The sequence below is a fragment of the Suncus etruscus genome, chromosome 12, assembly GCF_024139225.1.
Source record: "Suncus etruscus isolate mSunEtr1 chromosome 12, mSunEtr1.pri.cur, whole genome shotgun sequence".
NCBI classification, from domain to species: Eukaryota; Metazoa; Chordata; class Mammalia; order Eulipotyphla; family Soricidae; genus Suncus; species Suncus etruscus.
Genome location: NC_064859.1, coordinates 9,812,503 through 9,837,837, shown reverse-complemented (window position 1 = coordinate 9,837,837; position 25,335 = coordinate 9,812,503). Strand labels below are relative to the sequence as shown.

At 37.9% G+C, this 25,335-nt stretch overlaps 1 protein-coding gene across 1 annotated transcript in view; it reads left to right on the top strand.

Moving 5' to 3' along the window:
* FBXO38 (F-box protein 38) overlaps positions 1–25,335 on the top strand; it is a 60,843-nt gene that overhangs the window by 32,452 nt on the left and 3,056 nt on the right. The window contains exons 13-19 of the mRNA XM_049785153.1: positions 2,507–2,626; positions 4,157–4,336; positions 5,667–6,401; positions 11,104–11,204; positions 11,383–11,485; positions 23,357–23,523; positions 24,937–25,082. Of these exons, the coding sequence (XP_049641110.1) occupies positions 2,507–2,626; positions 4,157–4,336; positions 5,667–6,401; positions 11,104–11,204; positions 11,383–11,485; positions 23,357–23,523; positions 24,937–25,082 (1,552 nt within the window). The remainder of the gene's footprint in view (positions 1–2,506; positions 2,627–4,156; positions 4,337–5,666; positions 6,402–11,103; positions 11,205–11,382; positions 11,486–23,356; positions 23,524–24,936; positions 25,083–25,335) is intronic.

Below are 25,335 nucleotides of genomic sequence, written 5' to 3'. Positions count from 1 at the left end.
CAGGTGTTGGCAAGGTGGCACTAGAGGTAAGGTGTCTGCTTTGCAAGCACTAGCCAAGGAAGGACGGCAGTTCGATTCCCCTCACCCCCCCTGCATCCCATATGGTCCTCCCAAGCCAGAGGCAACTTCTGAGCATCAAACGGGTGTGGCCCGAAAAACCAAAAAAAGAAAAAAAAAGAAATGGTGCATGCAAAAGCTTGTAGATGCATATCTAGCTAGTATTATTTTTGTTTGTTTTCGAGCCACAACCAGCCATGCTCAGGGGTTACTCCTGGCTCTGTGCTCAGAAATCACTCCTGGCAGGCTCAGGGGACCATATGGGATGCTGGGAATTGAACCTGGGTCCTTCTTGGGTCACTGCTGTGGTTTCTCTCTGGCTCCTGGTATTCTTCTTAATAAAAGTTGAATGGAAAAACAGATTTGCCTTTAACAACAATGGTGTCTAGGACAGTGCCTATTACAAAGTGTTAGGTGATATAGTGTGTTTATATTTAATACCAAAACAATTCATCATCTCTGAACTCTCAAACCTTATTATACCATGTATTCTAGTGATATTTATCCGAATGGGATTTTTCTTGGCTTAATCATATTTGCCATTATCATTTGCTAATTGCATGAATTAGTCTATTCTTATTCCTTAAATTAATTCTTTTATTTTGTTTGGGGGCCGCTCCCTATAGTGCTCAGGACTTATTTCTGTTTTTCGTTTGTTATTTTTGGTGGGTTTTTTTTTTTTTTTTTTTTTTTTTTTTTGTTTTTGGGTCATATCAGGCAGCGCTCAGCACTCTTGGCTCTACGCTCAGAAATCGCTTCTGGCAGGCACAGGGATGCCGGGATTCGAACCACTGTTCTTTTGCATGCAAGGCAAACGCCTTACCTCCATGCTATCTCTGTGGGCCCTTATTTCTGTTTTTGTGCTCAGGGATGACTCCTGGCCATGGGTAGAAGACCAGAGACCATTATTTAGTGCTGAGGATTGAACCTGGGTTGTCTGCGAGGGCAGGCTCCTTAACCTCTGTACTATCCTCAAGCCCTTTCAATGAATTCTTTCATTATGAGGATCTTGTTTTCTTCTTTTTTGATTTGCTTCATTCAAGTGGTGGTATGGTTTATTTCACAGTTGCAGTTATTGTGAAAAGCCCTAGGCATTGAGGTTGTAATGACAAAAGAGGGTGCTGCCCTCTTAGTAATAGACAAGCTATTAAATATGAAGAATGTTATTGGTGATGGTTTGAGACCAGGAATGACAGCTTACGTAGTTAGTAATTATGAGAACTAAACAAAGTTTTTTGGATGTAATGGTATCGAAAAATAGCAAAGCCAGTAATTATTTTGTTTGGGGTTCTCTTAGAATGTATTTTTCTTTCTTAAAAAGATAAAAAGAGAGAGAGAGAAGCACACATCAAAATTTTTTTTAAGTTTTGTTATTATTGTTGTTTGTTGTTGTTTTTTCTTTTGGGCTTTGTTTTGTTTTTTATTTTAGGACTGTGGTTATTGTATGGCTGCTGTCTATGTTGCTCTGGTGTTTTTTGAGGTTTTTTTTTGTTTGATATTTTTCTTTTCTTTTATTTCTAATGTTTTTTGTACTGTTGTTATGTTTTTCTTCTCTTTCCCTCTCTGCTCTTAACTGATAGATATAGAAGGACTTCTCTCATTTTTTGTTTGTTTGATTTTTGACCCATTTTTTTTCCCTCTTTCCTTCAAACAGAACCACACAACTTGAACCATCTTTCTCCACCTCACAAATGGAGGGGAAAATAATGGAGGGTACCAAGACCAAACAGTCACATGAACATTAAGTAGAAATAAAAAAAAAGGATCATTATTCTAAAATATAAAAAGATAAAATAAATAGGCTTACTAATGTGAAATTGCATATAGGCTTATCCTTCCAGATAATATAAATAAAATCACCAGTGGGCACTAGTTAATTACTGTAAAGACAGATGTAAGTAAAACACTTAACAAATATTCAAATTTAAACGTGGGATATGTGCTTAGTGTGTTTGTTAATAATCCTAGCTATACATTGCCTTTAAATTGCCAACTAATACTAGGTATTCTAGGAAGTCAATAGGAAAGGGAATGGACATTTTCGGCTTGCCTGCCCAACATATCTTGGTTCGATAGATACCATAAGACATATTGCTTATCAGATGATCATAGTAACTTTCATACTTCCTTTCACTAAATAATTTAGTGAGAGATGGAAAGTTTCTTATGTAATCTTCCAAGTACCACTTTCTAGAAGGAACACTATGCTCCTTTCTCTTACTTTAAAAAAAAGAGTTTCTCCAGCAAATGGTCTTTCTTTCTCTATGATTTTTTTCTTTTTTATACTTATCATGTTAATTGTTAATGTTTGTATGATGAACGATTTACATGCTATTTTCCAGAATGGACCTAGTTGTGCGTTCACTCCTTAGAGATAAAACAATTTTGCTTGCCATTGTAGAGTTCAGACCTCTTAGTTTGCCTTGACTGTGTTTATTTTTCTTTCAAGCATTGAATGAAATGGAAGAAATGGTACAAGAAGAAGGAGAAGTAGTAGCTGAGAATGGGCTTGAGACTCCAGCTCATAGCCAGGCAGTTATTCCTGTGGATGTTGATGAGGAACAAGCAGGTAAATCATGACTTTGCACATTTCAGGTTCTGAAAATGAGAATTTGGCTCTTAAAGCAGACAAAAACACTGAGAATTTTTTTTATTGTTTTCACTTTCTAGTGATGATCTGTTACGTGCTACCCCATGATGCCTGTATTGTACTGTCTATATAATACTAATGATCCTCTTAGCTGCAAGGATTTTGGTTTATGTTTCATGTTGTATTTTGGGTCTGGCAAGCAGTGCTCAGGAGGAAGTTGAGGTTCAGGAGGCCTCTCCCATCAATACTTAGCTGTACCCAGGTACATTTGGTACATAATCTTTCAGTTGGGGGATGAGTGTGAGCAGTAGAGAGCTTAATGCTGGTTTATTTAAACCAGGATCTAGTTTCTACCACTATAATATAAAAGCATATGGTCCTTTAAGGTTATAAAGTAAAACCCTTCATTCTACTGATAGGGAAACTAATGGGGTTTTTGGGAGTGGAGGGGGTTGGAAATTTGAGTGATTTTCACAAGACTACTACTGAGCTAGGAATAGAAATTACGATTTTTCTCACTGCTAGTGAGGACTAACATTTTCTCAGTGCTGAATTCTATATCCTCCTTTAATTGAAAATATCTTTAATTATGTTTGTTTTAAGTGTCTTACAGGTGCAGTGACTAATTCAGCAAATGCTTAAGGAATACTACTCTGCCAGGCTTTTTACAGTGTGACAGGCTTGGTTCCTTGAACCTTTTTATTGGCTCAGATACCAATAATTAACCAAATAAAGACATAGTAGTTAAAGGTTTATAAAATGTACTAACAAGAAAGCTTTCTTGAAAAAATACATAAAATATATAAAAATTCAAGAACTCAGCCTATAATATGCAAGTAATCTTTCAAGAACATATCTACTGGGGCAGGGACTATGACTTAAATGGCAGAGTACCTATGTAATATATGCCAGGCCCTGAGTCAGTCAGTCCCGTGCTTCCCTACCTGAGCCCCATTAGTGTGGCTACTACTAGTAGTACTACCTACTACTATTACTGAGCTAAGCACCAAATCATCGGGCCCACAGCACAATGATAAGCATCCCTGGGAGTATGGCCCTGATTCCCTCAGTACTGTGCTGAATATTGCCTCTAGATTGCAGACTCAGCTCTTAATTTTAGTAAGATACAGAATACTTATAAAGAATTATAAAGTATATCATTGGTTTCTCAGTTTTATCTTTACTAGCACCCTTGGTGGAACATGTAGCTTATGTGACTTTTTTTTGCTTATGTGACTTTTTAAGACAAGAGATTTGGATTTTTTTTAATTTGACATTAGGAATGTGTTGACATATTAATCATATTAATTAATATTAATCGTAGTTTTACTGAATGCTTTAGAGATAAACTACTGTTATAATGTTGAAGAATATAATCCATTAAAACAAGTGATAAGGGAGGCTACTAGAACCAGAACATCTCTGGGAGCCCAGATCTCTGGAAATAATAATCTGATTGAAACCTCTTTGATTGTAAAGTAAATGATAGGTTGATGCTTTTTTCCCTAGGACCCAGTGGTCTTCAGCCTGTAGTAAAACCAACCCCAATTACTGTTCATGATTCAGAGAGTGATGATGAGGAAGATAGTCTTGAACTCCAAGAAGTCTGGATTCCTAAGAATGGTGCCCGGCGTTGCTCTGAACGTGAAGAAAAGTCTAGAGATTCAGTGCAATCCCAAGAATTGTCAGGTTAGAAATTATGTTTACTCTGACCTATTAGTAAGAGGTATCTGAAATCTGATGTTTGGCCTTTTTGGCCTTTGTTTATGTATTACTACCACATCTTGTGGTACAGTTGCATATTACTTATGAAATATCACAGGACTCCTGAAAGGCTAAGCAAGAGAGGGAGGGAATCTAGGTGTTTAGAATAAGTGTAAAATATTAAAAGCACTGGAATCAGGCTTTAGTAGGGGAGAGTATACAAGAATTGATATTTCTTCAAAGGAGGGCTTAGGAAATTTGCCATCAGGTTTGGCAAAGACCTAGAGTGAAGGATGACCATCTGAGTAATGAGAAAACAACCTCATCCCCATCTCTCCAGTTTTGCTTAATAAATGTTGGTGTCTGATGTGGTACTTGAGGAAGTCCCAAAATATTTTCTATAATCCCTTACCTGCCTTAAATATGATCAATAGCCTTCTTCCATTTATCTCATGAAGAAAATAATTCTCTAAATTCTTATCTTCCCTCCTGTTGTTCAGAACGCTATCCTTAGCCATTATCAGCAAAAAAAAAAAAAAAAAAGGTGTTCTTTACTTTTTAATTTGATTTGTTAGTCCATCAGTACCTTACTTCTCAATATATTTGAATGTTCATTATACCTGTAACACTGAATCTGAAATATATGCACTCCATGTATAGAAAGTTCAGTTCTTTAGATTTGGAATAAACTAATCTATAAGCTGACCACTTGATTCTTATTTGTTGTAAGAAATGCAGATTCAAATTACCTTATAGCTGAAAAGACTTTTTATAGAAGCTGAAATTTAGAAAAAAAAAATAGCAAATTAAACTGTTGCCAAGAAAATTCAGTTTCTGAATTAAATAACTGTCTGCCAGCCAGACAAAACCTTATTTTATGCCCCAGAAACTGTGATAGGTGCTCAGAAGGATAAAAGGATGGATACATCATAACTTCTTTCTCTTTCTAGAGGATTCTACTCTTATGGAAGATCAAGTCAGAAAAAAAAGATAAAAGCACTTTAGAAATTTGGGGTGGGTGTATAGAAAAAGCAGATGCAAACAAAAAGATAGGAAGGCAAATGAGAGAAGTTGGGGCTGGATTGTGGAATCTATACAGAGGAGATAAAAATGGAGTCTTAAAGACTGAGCTGAGAAACGTAAACTGAGTAGGCACTAAGGAGCCATAGAAAAACTGAGTGGTCAAATGATGTGGTCACTATTATATGCTAGGAAATTAGTGTACATTGTTTCCTGTTCCAGATTTGCCTTTTGTCCAGAATTGGTACTGAAATCTTTTCTTTTCCTTGGGCCATTCTTCTTTTTCTGTAAGCAGTAAGTGGAAAAGGCAAGACTCCACTTCGAAAGAGGTACAACTCCCATCAGATGGGCCAGTCGAAGCAGTTTCTCCTCGAGGAGAGCAGCTGTGAGAAAGGCTGTCAGGTCACCAGTGAACAGATCAAAGCCGATATGAAAGCAGCTAGGGATATTCCTGAAAAGAAAAAAAACAAGGATGTTTATCCCAGCTGCAGCAGCAACACCACCAGCACAGTGGGAAACTCCAGCTCGCACAGCACTGCTTCTCAAAGCCCCGACTTTGTAAGGACAGTCAACAGCGACAGCTCTGCAGAGTCTAGCCCACCAGAAGTGGATCTGTCCAGGCAGTGTGTCTGCTCCCCCGGTGGGTCAGAGGACTCTGAGGCCCTGGAGGAGGGAGATGGAGAGCGTTCTGTCTGCCCCCGATGCTGCTGTCACCGGCCCCAGGAACCCCAAAGGAGAACTCGCAGGTGTTCTGATGAGGAACGTCCTTCAACCAGCCGAGCCTGTGTTGTGAATGGCCCGGATGGTACGAGACCCGCCTTTTCCTTTAGGACTCTACCACCAGGGGGGTCTTCAGGCCCAGCACATGATGAGAGGACTCATGGGAGTGGATCTGGGGCGACAGGTGAGGACAGGAGGGGGAGCTCCCAGCCTGAGAGCTGTGACGTGCAGGCTAATGAAGACTTCCCTCGGAGGCCCCTAACAAGGGCCAGGAGCAGACTCTCCCATGTACTGCTGGTGTCTGAGTCAGGTATGACGATGCTCCCAGGATTAGCAACTGCAGATTAGGACTGAGAAAGGCATCAGCTCGTTCCAGAGATTTTTGTCTATAAAGGCCCATTTGGCAAATAGAATTTACCTGGGCATTCTATAAATCGTAAATGTTTTGAACTAATTTTCAACAATGGGAGTGAGGGGCACATACACCAACTTGTAAAGAATTCACTCAGTAAAACTTAAAAGTTAAGTCTAAAACAAGTACAATTATATTGATCCTAAATGCAATACTGATTCTGATGTCTAAGCCCCAATAATTAATTCCACTCCCATCCTATACTACGGAGGTCTTAATTTAGTGAAGTTGTAAATCTTGGTCAAAAGGTAAGGTCCTCAAGTTATTAGGGCAGGAGAATGTATTGGGAGTGATATACTCTTGTATCTGCCTCTGCAGATAAGTTGGTAATTTTTTTCCTCAAGTCTAGTTTTGCTTTTTCGTTAGGCTTGCCAGGAGATAAGCAGGTAAGTAGTTCAGCTGATTTTTTTTTAATGGAATGATACTGAAAGCCTACTTATGTATGTAATTTCAGTAGCATGTTTAAATGTGTTAAGATGTGTTGGGTTGAATGGGGGTGTGCACATTTTTATAATTTTCACCTTGTTTTTAAAATTTTCTCCTCCAGACTATAAATTCATCAGTGCCTATGAAAGAATGCTTGTCCATTCTTTCTCAGTTTTAATCTTAAATCAGCCCAGAACACTAGCGTCTATACATTTTTAATATAGTAAAAATATTTGAATCAGTGAAAATAGATTTTATAAAATAGAGACCTATGTTAAATTGCCTTGCAATTTGGCTTTAGTTCAAGTCTATGATTTGATATATACTTTTCCCAGCTTAACTTTAAATTATGTAATATATAAAGTTGTAATTTATTTTTGTAATATAAACATAACAAAATTTGTTGGTTTTGCCATTTTGAAGTATGTTAGTCACTGGCATTAATACGATAATCATATTGTTCCCCATCACTGCCATCCATTCCAGTCTGAAACAACCTGTTAAGGAAAAACTCCACAGAGCATTTTTGTTGCACAGTTTTTCATATTTATATACTCAGATTTATATGTAAATATTTATGCTGTTGTTCAGATACTGTACTGGTTTAAATAGTTTGTTGGAATTGATTGTCACCATCTTGTTAGTGACATCCATCTTTTTGACGTTCCAAAAAAGCTCTTTTACCTTCTTCCTTTGAGCATTTGGTTCTGTTTCAGTACTCAATTCTGTTTTATTGTGATTTTTAAAAGATTTCCTTGTCTGGTCATATTTATTTTTATAGTTGTGTCGTGTTAATTTTGTCAAATCTTGAATTTTGTTTGGGTTTTAATATCATAATTAACTCCAAAGATGTGATAATGGTCATCTTTCTAGCAGAAGTCTTCCTTTTTGAGGACTGTTCTTTCTTGTAATTTGTCTCCTGTCTGTTGGTTTTATAGTTGTTCCAGTATTGAGTGTTTTGTTTTTAATATAGATCCTTCATCTAATATAGAATATTTTGTCTTTTTTGTCCTAAGTTCTGCTATTTTATTTCTGATTTCCTTCTGACTACTTTCATGACAGAACTTTTATTTAGGCTTAATAGGTTAAAATATTTTTTATCTAGTTATTTACCTATTTCTAGGGTTTTTACAAATCAGTTTGAAGTTAGTATATTTTGTGATGCTTTGTATGAGGTAGATTGTTCCTAATATTTCTAAACACAATACAAATGTTCATTTACTTTGAATAAACGGACGAGTGGCTAATAACTTATTTTAAATGTAGCATATTTTGCCACCTCTTGGCCATTCTGCCTTTTTTTTTTTTTTTCTATTTTGGACCACACCCGGTGACGTTCAGGGGTTACTCCTGGCTATGCGCTGAGAAATCGCTCCTGGCTTGGAGGGCCATATGGGACACCAGGGGATTGAACCACGGTAGCACATGCAAGGCAAAGGCCCTACTGCTTGCGCCACCGCTCCGGCCCCATGGCCATTCTGCTTTTAAGAGGTTAAAGGAAAGATATCCTAAGTATTAAAGAACCAAACTTAGTTGTTGGTTTTATTTTTTTAAGCATATCAAAGAAAGCTCTTGGGTTTTTATTTGATTTGGAGATGGAGCCTTATATAAATTAACATAGTTGTCTTGCGAAGTTCTATTTTGGGAGTAAATGCCTATAAATATTTTTATCCTTGTTCCGTGTTACTTGCTAAAATAAATATCACAGAAACTATTTGGGTTTAAGGTTAAATTGAATGTGCATTTGTCAAAAATACTAACCTGTTTTCCTTTCTTCCCCAAGACTAGATTGTTGTTCTATAGCCTCTTCTTCACTAATGTTAACTGAACCATGTAATCTGTGTTTTGCTGTTTGTCATTTGAATAGACAGACATTTGAGTCAACGCAGAGACATTAGTTCTTCATCATTGTTTCAGATTTATTACAGTATCTCATTGGTGTAGGGCTCAGTAAGTAAATGAAGTTAATAAGTGGTAGGGTCCATTCTATGTTGATGCTAGTGGATGCATTAAATTACTCAGAACTGTCTTTGATTTTATTCTACAATAAAGACTTCCGAAGTCTTGGTTTTTCCGGATATCTATATGAAATGTGTAACATAATTTTCTATTTCTATACTTAGAAAACAGTGACTTTCTGCAGAGTAGGACGTTTAACTTTGAACTTCATGTTCTGATCAGTTGTGGGGAAGGAGAAATTGCAGTCCAAATAAATAGAAAGTTTGAAAATTAGGTCAGAGAGCCATAGTGTATCTACAGTGGATCAGGTGCTTGCTCTGCCTGTGTCCAACTAGGATTTGATCCCCAGCACCCTATACCATTCCCTGAGACTTTAGACATGATCCCAGAACTAGAGCTAGGAGTAAACCCAGTACAGCTGGGTGTGGCTCAGAAACAAAAACCAGGTGGTAAAGAGGGCCAGAAGAAGACTTATTTAAATACTGTTACAAAAGAATGGAAATAGACTTGGTTTTGGTTCAATTTTGTGATATTGAGAAAGGGAACCAGAACCTGCTATCTTTTAAAGTAAGTGTGTGAATGTTTTCTATCATCTGAAATGTGTTAACTTCGGATGATTGCTTGTTAGAGAGATTATTCACTTTTTCTTCAAGTTCTTTTTTTCAGGAAGTCTTCAGTAAATCCCAGGTCTTTGACCTTTTGCAGAAATTATACCTTCTTCCCACCCCCTATTGTAGAATTTTATATTCTGAATTCAAGAACTACTGGGTAGAATGTTGCAGAGGAGTTGATGGATAGATATAATTTATGATGGTTTATTTTATTTAGTAAATTATGATGGTTTATTTTATTTAGTAAATGAGTTAGGTCCTTACTAATCAGGGTTTGACAGATTAAACAGTGCAGGCTTTCTGGTACAGAAGCTGACACTTGATTGCCTGGTTTGGCATTTAGGTTTACACTTACACATTGGCAGACTTTTTTATCTTACTGCAGGGGTCTCAAACTCGTGGCCCGTGGGCCGTTTGCAGCCCTCCGTACAACATTTTGTGGCCCACGGCCGGTCTTCAAATATTGCGATATTTGCAATTATTCGCTTACCAAATAATCGCAATAAAAATCGCATTAGTAAGAAAAAAATCGCATTAAACATTCGCATACCCCAAGCGAGCAGTTCCGTTCAGGGTATGCAAATGTTTAATGCGATTTTTTGCTATTTTTTTCTTACTAATGCAATTTTTTATTGCGAATATTCGGTATCCCTTATGCGGCCCTTCCTCACCCCGACTTTGCCTCCTGCAGCCCCCAGGTAAATTTGAGACCCCTGTCTTACTGTGTCCCTATCTAAGTTATAAAATAAGGAGTATAGAAAATATACCTCTGGAAGCTGTTATTTAGGATTACATTAGATAAGCCAAGTAAAACATTTAGCGAAGTACCTGACACACATTCAAAATAAATTATTTTTGAATTCATGAATCTGTTAGGCACTCATTTACTTACTAAATGTTGAGTGCTGATTTATTCAGTAAATGTTTGTTTTAGCTCATTGCAATGGCTAACATCAATACAAATATGAAATGAGATATCTTGCATTAAATGAACTTTTAATTTAAATAAAAAATAAAAATAACACAAGAAATTACATAAAGTGTGGCAAAATCTATCATGAACAACTTGTAACTATTTCATGGTGATTCAATTAAATAATTTATTTATAAATAAAAAATTTAAAGGAAAGAAGAAATTACAGAAAATTCTGGATGATGTTTGAGAATCCAGATTAATCAGCTGAGCAGGTGGTGTTTGAGCTGAATCTTTTAGGAATAAGTGATTTTTAAGAAGTAAAGAGAGAGGTACTCTGGACAGAAGATTTTTACATGATTTTTGCTTCCAAAACATTGGTAATGAAAACAAAACAAATTAATAAAAACGTTGGTAATGGGTGAAAATTCAAGAATATGGTGTGAATTAAAATTGAGAACAGATATCAGACATTTTTCAAAGTAGTGGACTAGTAATATAAAGTTAAGTAATCAAGTGGTGAGTTTAATTCACTAGTGCACTTAGGCGTGGAATAACCATCAGATTGCATTCCTATGGGAATCAAGTTATCGATGTGTGATTTTCCCTTGGTGTACTTTATACTTTATAAATGGATGTGTTTTTTAAAGAAAGCAAACAAGTCAAAATTTGGACTTTCCTCTTTTTCTAGAGGTTGCCAAAACAAAATCACGTCATACTATGAAGCGGAAGCGGACAGCAGATAAGTCCACCAGTACTAGTGATCCAGTGATTGAGGATGACCATGTGCAGGTGAAGAAAAAGCCCTTAATTACCTTTCAATCCAATGAAGTTCCTGAATAATGCAGATGAACTAAACTTTATTTTCATTTCTGAGAAAAGAAATCAATAATAACTGATTTTCAGGTGTATCCCCCAAACAATTAAGCATAAAAATAAAAAGTTTATCCAAGTTCTTTTCTCCTTGTAGGTACTTGTATTAAAATCTAAAAATCTTGTTGGAGTCACTATGACCAACTGTGGAATCACGGATCTAGTATTAAAAGACTGTCCCAAGATGATGTTCATCCATGGTATGGATTTATGTTTATATCATACAAAAGCAATCATGAATGTATAAGAAATTAGGGACTTATAAATACGTTACTATTTTTACAGAATCATGCTGAGAAATACACATGGAGCTCTGCTGGGGTTGGTCAATCCCTAGTTATTGCTAAAAAGTGTTGTATAATTCTAGTTACCTCACTATCGTGTAGTTCTCCATGATCCCCTGGAATTTGTGAGTTTCCATGTGCAGATTTATGTCTTAAAATGGCCTTTCCCTTTGTCTTCCAATATAATAACTTATCTAATCTGGTAAGGTAGGTTAACACCCTCTATAAAGATTTGGAACAGATTCTTAACTTTGAATCCTGACTTCACTCCGGTACTGGATATCTTTTGTATATAAATTTGTATTTTGGTAGTGAGTAGTGACTGAGCCATACATGTATAATAGCTGCTTTGGTCTTGATTGGAGTTATTTTATCATATCTTCAACTCATGACATATTACCATAGGTCCATGTCCCACTCTGTTTATTTCCTATCACCTCTGCTCCTACCAGTATATTCCAGTAAATTTCTATAAATTCTAGTCCATCTTTAATGTCTTATTTCTGAACGAAGAATAGGGTATTGTTTTGAGTACATTTCTCAAATTTTATATCCGTAGTTTCTCCTACATGAACCTATTTTCTCACCTTTTACTCAATAGTGTATCTTTGTGATGCCTCCATATAAAATTATGGCAAGCTAACGAGTTTCTTTCATTGAGTAGAATATGTTATCTGTGTTTATATTTTTAACCTGTAAAATATAATTACATTTATCTTACAAATCATTTACATATAATTTACTTACAAGATAAATTCTGTGGTTAATTTATATTTGTATGCATATACATGCATATATACACAATACAGGCACTAACCTTTACTTAAAACTGGAAAAGTGTTCATTTGTATTTTATTGCCTTAGAAATGGGCTTTATTTTTTCTGTGTGCATTTATGACTCTGGTAGTAATAAAGAAGAGAATTTTTATTCAGTATTTTGCCTTAAACTAGGAGAATCCCCCAAAATAAAAAGAAAACCAAAATTGAAATACTACTTATCTGAGTTCTAAAAGGCTCTAAACTTAGAGATCCCAGACCAGATCCCATGTTTCTTCTGAAGAGATGGTTCTTTACTCTGTTTCAACCAAAAGATCTTAAAATATCTAATAAATCACCACGCATTATAGGTTCCTTCTAAAACAAGGACCCAGCTAACTAACCTTGAGAGTCTTTTAGAGACAGATCTGTTCTCCCCTAAACTCTGGGGATTTCTTGTTAGACTATGGGAGGGGGATACTTTACTGAAGTTGGGATATCCTTATAAATATATAACCATGACTTCAATAACTTCATAGTTTATATGTTTAAATCAGAATATTGAATATTTCAGAACAGGATTTTTCATTAAAACTTTATGAAAGGTTGGAAATATTTTATCTCTGCATTTCTTTTTTTTCTTTTTTTTTTTTATTTAAACACCTTGATTACATACATGATTGTGTTTGGGTTTCAGTCATAAAAGGAACACCACCCATCACCAGTGCAACATTCCCATCACCCAAGTCCCAAATCTCCCTCCTCCCCACCCAACCCCCGCCTGTACCCTAAACAGGCTCTACATTTCCCTCATACATTCTCAATATTAGGACAGTTCAAAATGTAGTTATTTCTCTAACTAAACTCATCACTCTTTGTGGTGAGCTTCCTGAGGTGAGCTGGAACTTCCAGCTCTTTTCTCTTTTGTGTCTGAAATTTATTATTGCAAGAATGTCTTTCATTTTTCTTAAAACCCATAGATGAGTGAGACCATTCTGCGTTTTTCTCTCTCTCTCTGACTTATTTCACTCAGCATAATAGATTCTGTGTACATACATGTATAGGAAAATTTCATGACTTCATCCCTCCTGACAGCTGCATAATATTCCATTGTGTATATGTACCACAGTTTCTTTAGCCATTCGTCTGTTGAAGGGCATCTTGGTTGTTTCCAGAGTCTTGCTATGGTAAATAGTGCTGCAATGAATATAGGTGTAAGGAAGGGATTTTTGTATTGTATTTTTGTGTTCTTAGGGTATATTCCTAGGAGTGGTATAGCTGGATCGTATGGGAGCTCGATTTCCAGTTTTTGGAGGAATCTCCATATTGCTTTCCATAAAGGTTGAACTAGACGGCATTCCCACCAGCAGTGGATAAGGGTTCCTTTCTCTCCACATCCCCGCCAGCACTGTTTGTTCTCATTCTTTGTGATGTGTGCCATTCTCTGGGGTGTGAGGTGGTATCTCATTGTTGTTTTGATTTGCATCTCTCTGATGATTAGTGATGTGGAGCATTTCTTCATGTGTCTTTTGGCCATTTGTATTTCTTCTTTGTCAAAGTGTCTGTTCATTTCTTCTCCCCATTTTTTGATGGGATTAGATGTTTTTTTCTTGTAAATTTCTGTCAGTGCCTTGTATATTTTGGAGATTAGCCCTTTGTCTGATGGGTATTGGGTGAATAGATTCTCCCACTCAGTGGGTGGCTCTTGAATCCTGGGCACTATTTCCTTTGAGGTGCAGAAGCTTCTCAACTTAATATATTCCCATCTGTTAATCTCTGTTTTCACTTGCTTGGAGATGCAGTTTCTTCCTTGAAGATGCCTGAAGTCTCAATGTCCTGGAGAGTTTTGCCTATGTGTTGTTCTATATATCTTATGGTTTGGGGTCGGATATCAAGGTCTTTAATCCATTTGGATTTTAACTTCATACATGATGTTAGCTGGGGGTCTAAGTTCAATTTTTTGCAAGTGGCTAGCCAGTTGTGCCAACACCACTTGTTGAAGAGGCTTTCCTTGCTCCATTTAGGATTTCCTGCTCCTTTATCAAAAATTAGGTGATTGTATGTCTGGGGAACATTTTCTGAGTATTCAAGCCTATTCCACTGATCTGAGGGTCTGTCCTTATTCCAATACCATGCTGTTTTGATAACTATTGCTTTGTAGTAAAGTTTAAAGTTGGGGAAAGTAATTCCTCCCATATTCTTTTTCCCAATGATTGCTTTAGCTATTCTAGGGTGTTTATTGTTCCAAACAAATTTCAAAAGTGCCTGATCTACCTCTTTGAAGAATGTCATAGGTATCTTTAGAGGGATAGCGTTGAATCTGTATAACGCCTTGGGGAGTATTGCCATTTTGATGATGTTAATCCTGCCAATCCATGAGCAGGGTATGTGTTTCCATTTCCGCGTGTCCTCTCTTATTTCTTGGAGCAGAGTTTTATAGTTTTCTTTGTATAGGTCTTTCACATTTTTAGTCAAGTTGATTCCAAGATATTTTAGTTTGTGTGGCACTATTGTGAATGGGGTTGTTTTCTTAATGTCTATTTCTTCCTTATTACTATTGGTGTATAGAAAGGCCATTGATTTTTGTGTGTTAATTTTGTAGCCTGCCACCTTGCTATATGAGTCTATTGTTTCTAGAAGCTTTTTGGTAGAGTCTTTAGGGTTTTCTAAGTAGAGCATCATGTCATCTGCAAACAGTGAGAGCTTGACTTCTTCCTTTCCTATCTGGATTCCCTTGATATCTTTTTCTTGCCTAATCGCTATAGCAAGTACTTCCAGTGCTATGTTGAATAGGAGTGGTGAGAGAGGACAGCCTTGTCTTGTGCCAGAATTTAGAGGGAAGGCTTTTAGTTTTTCTCCATTGAGGATAATATTTGCCACTGGCTTGTGGTAGATGGCCTTAACTATATTGAGAAAGGTTCCTTCCATTCCCATCTTGCTGAGAGTTTTGATCAAGAATGGGTGTTGGACCTTGTCAAATGCTTTCTCTGCATCTATTGATATAATCATGTGGTTTTTATTTTTCTTGTTGTTGATGTTGTGTATTATGTTGATAGATTTACGGATGTTAAACCATCCTTGCATTCCTGGGATGAAACCTACTTGATCGTAGTGGATGATCTTCTTAATGAGGTATTGAATCCTATTTGCCAGGATTTTGTTGAGGATCTTTGCATCTGCATTCATCAGCGATATTGGTCTGTAATTTTCTTTTTTCGTAGCATCTCTGTCTGGTTTAGGTATCAAGGTGATGTTGGCTTCATAAAAGCTATTTGGGAGTGTTTCCACTTGTTCAATTTCATGAAAGAGTCTTGCCAGGATTGGTAGTAGTTCCTCTTGGAAAGTTTGATAGAATTCATTAGTGAATCCATCTGGGCCTGGGCTTTTGTTTTTGGGCAGACTTTTGATTACCATTTTTATTTCATCAATGGTGATGGGGGTGTTTAGATATGCTACATCCTCTTCTTTCAACCGTGGAAGATTATAAGAGTCCAAGAATTTATCCATTTCTTCCAGGTTCTCATTTTTAGTGGCATAGAGTTTTTCAAAGTAGTTTCTGATTACCCTTTGAATCTCTGTCATATCAGTAGTGATCTCTCCTTTTTCATTCCTAATACGAGTTATCAAGTTTCTCTCTCTCTCTTTCTTTGTTTTTGTTTGTTTTTTTTTATTTTTCTATTTTAATTTTTTTTTATCATTTTTTTTTATCTTTATTTAAACACCGTGATTACAAACATGATTATAGTTGTATGATTACAGTCATGTAAATAGCACCCCCCTTCACCGGTGCAACATTCCCAGCACCAATTTCCCAGATCTCCCTCCTCCCCACCCCCCTACACCTGTACTCGAGACAGGCTTTCTACTTCCCTCATTCATTCACATTTTATGATAGTTTTCAGTGTAGTCATCTCTGCAACTGCACTCATCACTCTATGTGATGAGCTGCATGTCCTGAGCCGCACCTACCAGCCCTCATCTCTCTTGTCTCTGAGATACTGTTAAAAATGTCCTTCATTTTTCTTAAAGCCCATAGATGAGTGAAACCATTCTGCGTCTTTCTCTCTCCCTCTGACTTACTTCACTCAGCATAATAGATTCCATGTACATCCATGTATTGGAAAATTTCATGACTTCATCTCTCCTGATGGCTGCATAGTATTCCATTGTGTATATGTACCACAGTTTCTTCAGCCACTCATCTGTTGAAGGGCATCTTGGTTGTTTCCAGAGTCTGGCTATTGTAAATAGCGCTGCTATGAATATAGGAGTAAGGAAGGGTTTTTTGTATTGTATTTTTGTGTTTCTTGGGTATATTCCTAGGAGTGGTATAGCTGGATCGTATGGAAGCTCAATTTCCAGTTTGTGAAGGAATCTCCATATCACTTTCCATAAAGGTTGTACTAGACGGCATTCCCACCAGCAGTGAAAAAGAGTTCCTTTCTCTCCACATCCCCGCCAGCACTGCTTGTTTTCCTTTTTTGTGATGTGTGCCAATCTCAGTGGCGTGAGGTGGTACCTCATAGTAGTTTTGATTTGCATCTCCCTGACGATTAGTGATGTTGAACATCTTTTCATGTGCCTTTTGGCCATTTGCCTTTCTTCTTTTTCAAAGTGTCTGTTCATTTCTTCTCCCCATTTTTTGATGGGGTTAGTTGTTTTTTTCTTGTATAGTTCTGTCAGTACCTTGTAAATTTTGGATATTAGCCCTTTATCTGATGTGTATTGGGTGAATAATTTCTCCCACTCAGTGGGTGGCCTTTGTATTCTGGGCACTATTTCCTTTAGATGCAGAAGCTTTTCAGCTTAATATAGTCCCATCTGTTTATCTCTGCTTCCACTTGCTTGGAAAGTGCTGTCTCCTCCTTGAAGATGCCTTTAGTCTCAATGTCCTGGAGTGTTTCACCTACATGTTGTTCTATATACCTTATAGTTTCAGTTCTGATATCAAGGTCTTTAATCCATTTGGATTTTACCTTTGTATATGGTGTTAGTTGGGGGTCTGAGTTCGCTTTTTTGCAAGTGGTTAACCAGTTGTGCCAACACCACTTGTTGAATAGGCTTTCCCTGCTCCATTTAGGATTTCTAGAGAAACTTGATAACGCGTATTAGAAATGAAAAGGGGGAGATCACTACAGATACTGCAGAGATTCAAAGGGTATTCAGAGAATACTTTGAGAAACTCTATGCCACTAAATATGAGAACCTGGAAGAAATGGATAAATTTCTGAACTCATATAACCTTCCACGGTTGAATAAAGAAGAGGTAGCATATCTAAACACCCCCATCACTATTGAGGAAATTAAAACTGTAATCAAAAATTTACCCAAAAACAAAAGCCCAGGCCCTGATGGATTCACGAATGAATTCTTTCAAACCTTTCAAGAGGAACTACTACCAATTCTGGCCAGACTCTTTTATGAAATCGAAAAAACAGGAATACTTCCAAATAGCTTTTATGAAGCCAACATCACCTTAATACCAAAACCTGATAGAGATGCTGCCAAAAAAGAAAATTACAGACCAATATCCCTGATGAACACAGATGAAAAGATCCTCAACAAAATCCTGGCGAACAGGATCCAGTGCCTCATCAAGAAGATCATTCACTTTGATCAAGTAGGTTTCATCCCAGGAATGCAAGGATGGTTTAACATCCGTAAATCTATCAATATAATACACAACATAAACAACAACAAAAATAAAAATCACATGGTCATATCAATAGATGCAGAAAAAGCATTTGATAAGGTTCAACACCCATTCTTGATGAAAACTCTCAGCAAGATAGGAATAAAAGGAACCTTTCTCAATATAGTCAAAGCCATCTACCAGAAGCCAGTGGCAAATATTATCCTCAATGGAGAAAAACTAAAATCCTTTCCTCTAAATTCTGGTACAAGACAAGGCTGTCCTCTCTCACCACTCCTATTCAACATAGCACTGGAAGTACTTGCTATAGCGATTAGGCAAGAAAAAGATATCAAGGGAATCCAGATAGGAAAGGAAGAAGTCAAGCTCTCACTGTTTGCAGATGACATGATACTCTACTTAGAAAACCCTAAAGACTCTACCAAAAAGCTTCTAGAAATAATAGATTTGTATAGCAAAGTGGCAGGATACAAAATTAACACACAAAAATCAATGGCCTTTTTATACACTAATAATGATAGGGAAGAAATGGACATTAAGAGAACAATCCCATTCACATTAGTTCCACACAAACTCAAATATCTTGGAGTCAACCTGACTAAAGATGTGAAGGATCTATACAAAGAAAACTACAAAACACTGCTCCAAGAAATAAGAGAGGACACGCGGAAATGGAAACACATACCATGCTCATGGATTGGCAGGATCAACATCATTAAAATGGCAATACTTCCAAAAGCATTGTACAGATTTAACGCGATTCCTCTAAAGATACCCATGACATTTTTCAAAGAAGTGGATCAAATACTTCTGAAATTCATCTGGAACAACAAACAACCTCGAATAGCTAAAGCACTCCTTGGGAAAAGGAATATGGGCGGCATTACTTTCCCCAATTTTAAGTTGTATTACAAAGCAACAGTTATAAAAACAGCATGGTATTGGAATAAAAACAGACCCTCAGATCAGTGGAATAGGCTTGAGTACTCAGAGAAGGTTCCTCAGACATATAACCACCTTGTTTTTGATAAAGGAGCAAGAAATCTCTTTCTTTGTTAGGTTTGCCAGTGGTCTATCAATCTTGTTTATGTTTTCAAAGAACCAACTTCTGCTTTCGTTGATCTTTCGGATTGTTTTTTGGGTTTCCACTTCGTTGATTTCTGCTCTCAGCTTTGTTATTTCCTTCTGTCTTCCTATTTTTGGGTCCTTTTGTTGAGTACTTTCTAGTTCTATTAGCTGTGTCATTAAGCTACTCAGGTAAGCTCCTTCTTCCTTCCTGATGTGTGCTTGCAAAGCTATAAATTTTCCTCTCAGTACTGCTTTTGCTGTGTCCCATAAGTTCTGATAGTTTGTGTCTTTATTGTCATTTGTTTCCAGGAACCTTTTGATTTCCTTCTTGATTTCATCTCGGACCCACTGGTTATTGAGTATGAGGCTGTTTAACTTCCAGGTGTTAAAGTTTTTCTTCTGAGTCCCTTTGGAATTCACAAATAATTTCAGAGCCTTGTGGTCAGCGAAGGTAGTCTGCAAAATTTCTATCCTCTTGATATTATGGAGGTATGTTTTATGTGCCAGCATGTAGTCTATCCTGGAGAATGTCCCATGTACATTGGAGAAGAATGTGTATCCAGGTTTCTGGGGATGGAGTGTCCTATATATATCCACTAGGCCTCTTTCTTCCATTTCTCTCCTCAGGTCTAGTATATTCTTGTTGGGTTTCAGTCTGGTTGACCTGTCCAGTGTTGACAAAGCAGTGTTGAGGTCCCCCACAATTATTGTGTTGTTATTGATATTGTTTTTCAGATTTGTCAACAGTTGTTTCAAATATTTTGCTGGCCCCTCATTTGGTGCATATATGTTTAGGAGAGTTATTTCTTCTTGCTCTACATACCCCTTGATTAATATAAAATATCCATGTTTGTCCCTTACAACCTTCCTGAGTATAAAGTTTGCATTATCTGATATTAGTATGGCCACTCCAGCTTTTTTATGGGTGTTGTTTGCTTGGATAACTTTTCTCCAGCCTTTTATTTTGAGTCTATGTTTGTTCTGACTATTCAGGTGCGTTTCTTGTAGGCAGCAGAAGGTTGGATTGAGTTTTTTGATCCATTTAGCCACTCTGTGTCTCTTAACTGGTGCATTTAGTCCATTGACGTTGAGAGAAAGAATTGTCCTGGGATTTAATGCCATCTTTATATCGAAATTTGGTGTGTCTTTTGGTCAGTCTTGTCTTAGATTAGGTCTTTCAGTTTTTCTCTTAAGACTGGTTTTGAGTCTGTAAAGTTTCTGAGCTGTTTTTTGTCTGTGAAACCATGTATTCTTCCGTCAAACCGGAAAGTGAGTTTTGCTGGGTACAGTATTCTAGGTGAAGCATTCATTTCATTCAGTCTTGTCACAATATCCCACCACTGCTTTCTGGCATTTAGTGTTTCTGGTGACAGGTCTGCTGTAAATCTCAAGGATGCTTGCTTGAATGTAATTTCCCCTTTTGATCTTGCTGTTTTCAGAATTCTGTCTCTATCTGTGGGATTTGTCATTGTGACTAGGATGTGTCTTGGGGTGGTTTTTCTTGGGTCTCTTTTGGTTGGTACTCTTCGAGCATGCAGGATTTGATCACATATATTCTTTAGCTCTGGGAGTTTCTCTTTAATGATGTTCTTGACCGTTGATTCTTCCTGGAAATTTTCTTCCTGGGTCTCTGGGACTCCAATGATTCTTAAGTTGTTTCTGTTGATCTTATCATAGACCTCTATTTTCATCTGTTCCCATTCTTTGACTAATTTTTCCATTGTCTGTTCATTTGTTTTAAATTTTTTTTCCAATCTCTCCTGTTGTATGGAATTATGTATCTCATCTTCCACAGCACCAAGTCTATTCTCAGCTTCTGATACCCTGTCCCAGAGCTTATCCATTTTGTCATTCACTTCGTTTACTGATTTTTTCAGGCCTGTTATTTGACATGTTATTTCAGTTTGGAGTTTTGTGATTTCTGTCTTCATATTTTCTTGATTTTTATTAGTGTTCTGTTCTATTCTATTCATGGTTTCTTTGAGTTCTTTGAGTATATTCCATATTGCTACTCTAAAGTCCTTATCTGAGAGATTGATTAGTTGGTTGGTCGTTAACTGGTCATCAGAATTGTCATCTTCATTCTCTATGTCTGATGCTGGCCTGCGTTTCCCCATTGTCACACTTGTATTGTGGGTTTTTCTACGTGTTGTGGTGGTATTCATTGGTTATATGATGCAGGCAACACACTTCTCTGGCTCCGCCCTTTCTGGATGGGCCGACTTGCCTCCAAGGTAGGGGAGTCCTCCGTGGATGAAGCCTCACACAGGATCAAATCTTAGGCCCAAGCACGCAGCAGAGAAGACAGTCTGGAGAGAAATTCTTGCTTCTGTGATCCAGTACAGTTCTTAGTGTGGTTTTTTTCTTCTTGTGATGGTGTTCTTTTTTTAGAAAGAGCGCACGGCTGCGTAGCGAAGTGGAGCTAAGTGCCTTCTGGAGCCTCTTTTCAGCCCACTCTCAGGAGGTTTACCCAACAGGATAGCAGAGAGACACACACAGGCAGCACTCACAGTTTTTCACAGTCGGGCCCCACTGGTCAGGCTTAGTTTTCACTCGCTCGCTGGGCAGCTTCAGAATGCTGTATTTTTGGGGTTCACTTCCCAGGACTCTGAGGAGAGTCACTGGCTCGCTGGGTAGCTTCCAAATGTAGTTTCTTTGGGGTTCGCTTCCCAGGGCTCTGAGGAGAGCTTCCAGAGTTCAGGAAAGACAGAGAAGAGTAGGACAGGGCTCCCTTCAGGTGCTCAGTTTCTGGTTCGCTGGGTAGCTTCCAAATGTAGTTTCTTTGGGGTTCGCTTCCCAGGGCTCTGCGGAGAGCTTCCAGAGTTCAGGAAAGACAGAGAAGGGTAGGACAGGGCTCCCTTCTGGTGCTCAGTTCCTCAGAAGAAGCACAGCCCGGTGGAGACTCTGCAGGTAGAGCAATCAGCACTCTGCCTGGAAACCCCCACATGCAGCCATTTCTCACTCACTCACTGGCTCGCTGGGTAGCTCCCGAATGTAGTTTCTTTGGAGTTAGCTTCCCAGGGCTCTGAGGAGAGCTTCCAGAGTTCAGGAAAGACAGAGAAGAGTAGGACAGGGCTCCCTTCCGGTGCTCAGTTCCTCAGAAGAAGCACAGCCCGGTGTAGTGTCTGCAGGTAGAGCAATCAGCACTCTGCCTGGAAACCCCCACATGCAGCCATTTCTCACTCACTCACTGGCTCGCTGGGTAGCTCCCGAATGTAGTTTCTTTGGGGTTAGCTTCCCAGGGCTCTGAGGAGAGCTTCCAGAGTTCAGGAAAGACAGAGAAGGGTAGGACAGGGCTCCCTTCCGGTGCTCAGTTCCTCAGAAGAAGCACAGCCCGGTGGAGATTCTGCAGGTAGAGCAGTCAGCACTCTGCCTGGAAACCCCCACCTGCAGCCATTTCTCACTCACTCACTGGCTCGCTGGGTAGCTTCCGAATGTAGTTTCTTTGGGGTTCGCTTCCCAGGGCTCTGCGGAGAGCTTCCAGAGTTCAGGAAAGACAGAGAAGGGTAGGACAGGGCTCCCTTCCGGTGCTCAGTTCCTCAGAAGAAGCACAGCCCGGTGGAGATTCTGCAGGTAGAGCAGTCAGCACTCTGCCTGGAAACCCCCACCTGCAGCCATTTCTCACTCACTCCATCTCTGCATTTCTTAATGAAACCACTGGCCACAGATGAGTGTTGAAAAATGTTTAACTACTGTATTGAACTACTGACCGCAGATGAGTGTGATGAGTGCTGAACTATTGTAGCTATTGCCTTGGGAACTGAATAATTCTTTTATTATATTTAAAATATTGGAATTTTTTTAACTACATGTGGCTAGTCACTACCATACTGGATTATAAAATTTTAGACCAAAGTATAAACTTACAGGTCTTTATTAAGATTTGCTTTTTATACATGTTATAAGGATTAAAATCAATTTTGTTCATTTCCCACGGGTGAATCTAAGATAATACATGTGATGGTTTAACTGTTGCCATATAAGTTAATAGTTACAGTGATTCGTTTTCAGTGAATATTGCCGATCTTCAGACAAGTCATCTCTGGAATTTGGATTTCTTGTCAGAGAATTCTTAAATAAAATAAAAGTACCTTAACATCCATAGCATGAAGGGGACTACTTTGTTTTGAAGAGAAAAGAATTTTATTTTTAAGTAGTTTCTGACTGAGTTATAGTGTGACCAGTCTGTGCCTGCAGATTCATATTAGTAGAAGTTGAATCAGTTCTCAAGGGATGATTTCAAATATTTTATCTGTTACTCTATTATTTTGTGTAAATTAATTATAACCCTCCCCCCCCTTTTTTTGCAGCTACTAGGTGCAGGGTACTGAAACATTTAAAAGTAGAAAATGCTCCAATTGTAAATAGATTTGACTATGCACAGTGTAAGAAACTGAATATGGATCAGGTATTAGATCAGATTCTAAGGATGCCTCCTGAGAGAAACCGCATTATATACCTACGCCCAATGCAGCAGGTAATAATTTTCCCATTCTGATGCTAGACATACTACAATAAATTATTTTTAGTCTTTGAATTTGACATCTTTTCATTTGCTCTGCCTTAGTGCCTTGAGTTTCTGACACATTATTTTAAATAAACTAGCCTACACCTTGCTGGTCTTCCTTAATTGCACCTCTGCTAGATACTTTCTTAATGTCCAGTAGGTTGTATGATAAACGAAGTTCTTATTCGATAAGTTTTTATACTCCTTGAACTTGATTCTGATGAAGAGCTAAGACTGGTTTAAAACTAATTGCCTGGCTCAGCTTGTTAATGACCTCTAGCAGATTAAAATTTTATTTCTTAGTTACTTCACATATGAAAGTAAAAGAATAGAAACGTAGTTATTGTGATGGCTAAATTAGTCATTCAAAATATAGAACAGTTATGAAGATGTAGTAAGCAATCATGATAGCTATTATTGCTCTCATTGTCCTTATCATGGAAAGTAAACATGAGATTGTTCTTGATTACAAAAAGAAGGAAATGTCCAACAATTCAGATAACGTATGATCCTTTTGTCCAAACCAGTCATTTCAAAAAATTAATTGGTACTTAGAATTTCTGGGGCTAAAAAAATGCATATGTTTTTCTCTTTCCCTTGAGAAGCTTGCCATCTTTGGGAAGATGGACTGTATACTACTAAGAAAGTCCATGGGGTTTTGTAAAAAGGCATTCTGTGAGGTTAAAGTGTGAATACAAGGGGCCGGCGAGATAGCATGGAGGTAAGGCATTTGCCTTCCATGCGGAAGGACAGTGGTTCGAAACCCGGTATCCATATGGTCCCCCGTGCCTGCCAGGGGCGATTTCTGAGCATAGAGCCAGGAGTAACCCCTGAGCGTGCCGGGTGTGACCCAAAAACCAAAAAAAAAAAAAAAAAAGAAAAAAAGAAAGAAAGTGTGAATACAAGAGTACAAGAGAGTAGGGAATTGACATCTTTCTTAGGAACGGGCAGTGGTGCAATTTTATAATGCTATCGTTTTGTTTTGGAGCCACACCTGCTCATGTTTAGGGGTCACTTCTGCCTTTGGGAACCATATAGAATGCCAGAGATGAAACCCTGGTCTACCACATGAATGCAAGCCTGCAATCAATTCTTAAACCAGTATCCGGGCATATTTGGAAGTAGATTGATTTCTGAGAATAGTTAGCCTGAATCTCTGGTTTAATGTGCTTTTTTTATAACATAAATCAAGTCATCAAAAGCTATTTGCTTAAACCTTACTCATGATCAAAAGTGTTTAGGATTGATTGTAACTATTTGATTTTCAGTCCTCTAGAGATTCTAAACTGAGGCCATAAGTAAGAAAGGACTATTCAGACTCCAGTAGATTGTTGCCTACATGTTATTTTCCTTGTTCTTAGCCTTCTCTGCTTTCTTCTGTAGGTGGACACACTGACATTGGAGCAGAAGTTATTTAGTGGCCCATACCCCTATCACATCTGTATTATCCATGAATTCAGTAATCCTCCTAATGTGCGGAACAAAGTGCGCATCCGCAGCTGGATGGACACAATTGCAAACATCAATCAGTAAGTAATCTGGATCCCTGTGATTTACCTTCTCTATAATTTCCTGTCCTGAGGAGTTCCTGAAATTTAAATTTAATATTTTTTATTTGTTTTGGGTGTTTTATGTTCCTGAAATATGAAAATGAGAAACTTTTGGGGGGCTGTACCTGTGGGTATTACTCCTGGCTCTATGCTCAAGAATCAGTTCCTCTGGTTTTCGAGAGTCCATGCACTATGGAAAATCAAATTTGGTTCTCCTGTACTACACACATAC